The following is a 4904-nucleotide window of genomic DNA, read 5'->3' as shown; positions in this document are numbered from 1 at the left end:
TCCCCCTGCTCCCATTCATCAAGGGGGGGACGGTGTCGTCCTTTCAATTCATTTATCTGCAGGAATGATTGCTGCTATCAGTCTCGCGCTCACCGCCCGGCTGAGGAGGTGAAAGTTTCTCCCCAGGAAGATAAACCGCAAAAGACAATATTGTGCATGATTTGCGCCTTTTCTTTGGCTTTTTCTTTCTTTCTTTTTTTTCTCCCCCTCCACCCCCCCCTTTTTTTTTTTTTTTTTTTTTGCAAAAAGCAGAGGGGGAAAAAGGAGAGTGAAGGAGCGAGGAGGCGAGCCTGAGAGAAAGGAGAGAGAGAGAGAGAGAAAAGAAAGGGCGAGGGGCTAGTAGAGAAGTGAGGAGGGGCGTACGGCGCGAGGCGGAGAGAGGGCTAGCAGTCGCTGCTCCGGCGCTCACATTCCTCTATGCTACAAATCCGGGAGGAAGTTTTTTTGGGGAGCTGAGATGCTCCATGCCTTTCCCTGGGCAGCCTTGACGCGGGGTCCTCTCGGCAGAGACTGAGCGGCGAGAAAGTGCTAGCCGGGCCGGCAGGGTCTGCTCGGCGGGCGCCGGAGCCCGCCTTGCTCGCGGCCCGCAGCAGTCAGGCTTCCCCGCGCTTGGCCGGGCGGGCGCCCCGGCGCTCCGCGCCGCTGCCTGCAGGCTAGGACTTCGCGAGGTGGGTCGACTCCTCCTCCCTCCTCTTCTTCTTCCTCCTCTTCCTCCGCCTCCCGTTCCTCCTCCTCCACTACCTCCTCCTCCTCCTCCTCCTAATTTTCCCTCCTCGGCGGGCGAGGGTGGGGGGGGGCGGGGGAGGCCGGGGCTCGCCCCGAGCAGCCACGATGCTCCTGGACGCCGGCCCCCAGTACCCTGCGATCGGCGTGACCACCTTTGGCGCGTCCCGCCACCACTCGGCGGGCGACGTGGCCGAGCGCGACGTGGGCCTGGGCATCAACCCGTTCGCCGACGGCATGGGTGCCTTCAAGCTCAACCCCAGCTCGCACGAGCTGGCCTCCGCGGGCCAGACGGCCTTCACGTCTCAGGCTCCCGGCTACGCGGCTGCGGCGGCCCTGGGACATCACCACCATCCGGGCCACGTCGGCTCCTATTCGAGCGCAGCCTTCAACTCCACGCGGGACTTTCTGTTCCGCAACCGGGGCTTTGGCGACGCGGCGGCTGCAGCCAGCGCGCAGCACAGTCTGTTCGCTGCTTCAGCCGGGGGCTTCGGGGGCCCACACGGCCACACGGACGCCGCGGGCCACCTCCTCTTCCCCGGCCTTCACGAGCAGGCGGCGGGCCATGCATCGCCCAACGTGGTCAACGGGCAGATGAGGCTTGGCTTCTCGGGGGACATGTACCCGCGGCCCGAGCAGTATGGCCAGGTGACCAGTCCGCGTTCAGAGCACTATGCCGCGCCGCAGCTGCACGGCTACGGGCCCATGAACGTGAACATGGCCGCGCATCACGGCGCCGGCGCCTTCTTCCGCTATATGCGCCAGCCCATCAAACAGGAGCTCATCTGCAAGTGGATCGAGCCCGAGCAGCTGGCCAACCCCAAAAAGTCGTGCAACAAAACTTTCAGCACCATGCACGAGCTGGTCACGCACGTCACAGTGGAGCACGTCGGCGGACCCGAGCAGAGTAACCACATCTGCTTCTGGGAGGAGTGTCCGCGCGAGGGCAAGCCCTTCAAAGCCAAATACAAACTGGTCAACCACATCCGCGTGCACACGGGCGAGAAGCCCTTCCCCTGCCCCTTCCCTGGCTGCGGCAAGGTCTTCGCCCGTTCTGAGAACTTAAAGATCCACAAAAGGACGCACACAGGTACGGAAACGGCTGTCCTTGACACCCCTCGTTCCTTATCCCAGGCCTGGGACCCGAAATCCAAAAGTCAGCGGCGGGGGCGCACAAACCCGGCCTCGGTTGGGTCTGGAAGTCAGATTCCAGCAGGCAGACAGCGAAAATGTGTGCTGGTTTTTAGTTTGAAGCTTGAAATTCTGGTAAAGTACAGAGAGGATCGGATTAGAGGGATCTAGGGTTATAGATTTTTAAATGAGAACTAAAAAAAGGCGGGGAGAGCTGAGAGACAAACCCTGTTTTGCGGAGCCCTTGGTGCGCGCGAAGCCGGGAGAGGTGGCCGGCTCCCGGCGGCGGCGGCAGCGGAGGCGCCAGCCGCTCCAGCTGCAGGCGAATCTAAACGTTTGCTTTCGGCCAACATCCCCTCTCCACGCACCTTAGTGAGGACTTTGCCAAAGGAAGGAGCTGAGGAAATTGGAGGAGATCGGATGAAGGGGCCCAGAAAGAAACAAAAATAGAGACAGAAAAGAGGGGGTGGCGATGGTGAAAGGAAGTCAATCGGGCCTGAGGGGGCTTATGCATATTTAAAGAGCCCCGATTTTAGTAGTGACTTGTTTGTGAGCAGGCTTGAGGAGTCGGGGAAGTCAGCAGAAGGCGGAGAAGTCCGCTTTGTCAATTAGATTCTGTGAGGACTTTTCGAAACACCGAATGCCCTGAGTTGGCCTTTAAAAATAAATAGACCGGTCGGGCGCAGTTAAAAGAAAAGTTCGCGGCGAGCTCAGGGCTCTAGTGTGGGTTGGGCAGGCCATTCTGGGCCTCTTGGGCCAACAAGGCCGGGAATCCGGTCTGCTTCCCTGTCCTGGTTTGCCCGGGTGATTTCTGAGTACTGCGTTTGGAACTTGGCGTTTTACGCCGGAGCCAGGGAAGAATTTGCGGCGCCGAGCTCTCGGCCCGGATTATCCTATAAAATGTGAGTGTGTATAGGGGTGGGGTGGGGTGGGGGCGGCGACGAGCGGGGTGCGGAGCGTCGGGGAGGGGGTAAGGGGAGGAGAGAAGAGCAAAACAGCAGGAGAATCGGCCCGGAATGTGAAAATTAGAAACCTAGAGCTAGGTAGAAGCTGCCTGAAGTCGTCTGTATAGCCCCGGGCCTAAAAACCAGCAGCCAGACCTGCTGCTACTCTGGGATCTAAAAAACTACCACGACCACTAATAATAATAATAATAAAATAATAAAATCTGGATCTAATTGGATTAAGAGTTAAAATAGTTCAGATGTTTAAAATTCCAATGCAGATATATGACTTTGTTAAAGATCCCGGTTTTGAGCTTGCAAAGTGTTAACCCTGGGCCGCTGCCTTTTTAATTTTTGTTTTTATTTTTTCCTTTTGTTTAATTTTTAGAAAAGAGCCGCGGGGTTTGTTCTAACCAGACCTGTCTCTTTCTTGCCTTTCGCACCAGGGGAGAAGCCCTTCAAGTGCGAGTTCGAGGGCTGCGACCGACGCTTCGCCAATAGCAGCGATCGCAAGAAGCACATGCACGTGCACACGAGTGACAAGCCCTATCTTTGCAAGATGTGCGACAAATCCTACACGCACCCCAGCTCGTTGCGCAAACACATGAAGGTAATCGCCGCGCTCTCGCCGCCCGCCTTGGAGCCAAGAGCCCGCTCAGCTCTTCGGCCGGGGTCGGGCGGCGAGTGGCAGCCGGGCGGTGGCAGGAGCCGGCAGAGGCGGAAAGGCAACGATTCCTCTCTGCTGACTGGGGCTGGGCAGAGAGGGCGGGGGCTGGGAGAGGAGATGGGGCCACCCAAGACCGTTCTAAATTTACTGTTTAATAATAAAAATCAAAAGAAGTGAGCACTCTAGCAGAGGCCGCGACTGATGGGGAGCCAGGACAGCCCAAGCGGGATGATGCTGACGAAGCTGCGGCCATGGCGGCTTGGCTGGCGGCGTTGGGCAGAGAGTTGGGGTCTTGCACGCGGTCCTGAGCGCTGGCTCCCCTAACCCTGAGCAAGCAACGTTCAGCGGCTGCCGTGAGGTCCATCTCAGGCTCTGGCCTCACATCCAGCCTCCCCCTCCCTAGATATTTTCTTTTGTTGAGCCCCCAGGGCACTGTCCCTCCGCAGAGCCCAGCCTCTGCAGGGCCGAGGCGGGGCAACCAAGCCCAAGTCCCGCGGGTCCGGCCTCCCTGGAGTTCAAGGGGATCCAGGGCTCCTGGGGGAGGCAGCGCGCGGCCTTCATCCCCCCAGGCGGCCGCCGCGGCGGGTCTTTATCTCCGTAAAAACGCGACTTTATTCCCGCAGGTCCACGAATCCTCCTCGCAGGGCTCTCAACCTTCGCCGGCCGCCAGCTCGGGCTATGAGTCCTCCACGCCGCCCACCATCGTGTCTCCCTCCACAGACAACCCGACCACCAGCTCCCTGTCGCCCTCCTCCTCCGCGGTCCACCACACAGCCGGCCACAGCGCGCTCTCTTCCAATTTTAACGAATGGTACGTGTAAAATCAGAAACAAAACACCGAACAAAACCCTATTTAAGAGACTGAGCACACACACACATACAAAATATTACTGAAAGAACCCTGAGCATCAAAAGAGTCCCCTCCCCACCCCCTAATCCTATTTTTTCTAAACCTGCCGATAGACCCAGGACCGAGTAAGAGAGAAGCACCAAACCTTTACATTTTTTTTTTTCTTAGTTTGGCAAAGGCTTGGTAGCCAAGGGGTGGGAGGGGGGTGGAGAAGAAGGCGGTCGCCTGACCAAATGCCGCCAACCCCGAGGGCCAGTTTCTCCTGGGAATCTGAAAAGGCTCTCTGGGAGTCGGCTTTTTTTTTTTCTTTCTTCTTTGCATTCTTGTAAATACAGAATTATTAGCTTAAAACTGTACTGTTGGATTCTGTATATAGTTATATCTTGGTTGGAACGGGGGGGTGGGGTGGGATCGTGGCGTTGTGGTCTTTGCATTGGGGAGGGGGGAGGGGCTGGGGGGAGGGCGGAGGGGGGAGGGGTGGGCGGCCGAAAGCCAACTGTTTGTACTGAATGGCAAGAATGTTCTAGTAAATGTGTACCAAAATGTGAATTACTTTGTACGATTACAGTCTCCACGTCGATCTAACAGA

The 4904-nt window shown here is 57.7% G+C and overlaps 1 protein-coding gene across 1 annotated transcript; it reads left to right on the top strand.

Annotated features, from left to right (window-relative positions):
• Window positions 1–752: 752 nt before the first annotated feature.
• On the top strand, window positions 753–4631 carry ZIC1 (Zic family member 1). The gene is made up of 3 exons (XM_004278199.4): window positions 753–1813; window positions 3245–3408; window positions 4089–4631. The coding sequence occupies exons 1-3, from the start codon at window positions 832–834 to the stop codon at window positions 4284–4286; spliced, it is 1344 nt and encodes a 447-aa protein (XP_004278247.1). The 5' UTR covers window positions 753–831; the 3' UTR covers window positions 4287–4631.
• Window positions 4632–4904: the final 273 nt, after the last annotated feature.

Source organism: Orcinus orca, chromosome 5 (assembly GCF_937001465.1).
Source record: "Orcinus orca chromosome 5, mOrcOrc1.1, whole genome shotgun sequence".
Lineage (NCBI taxonomy): Eukaryota > Metazoa > Chordata > Mammalia > Artiodactyla > Delphinidae > Orcinus > Orcinus orca.
This window is presented reverse-complemented; position numbering and strand designations above follow the sequence as displayed.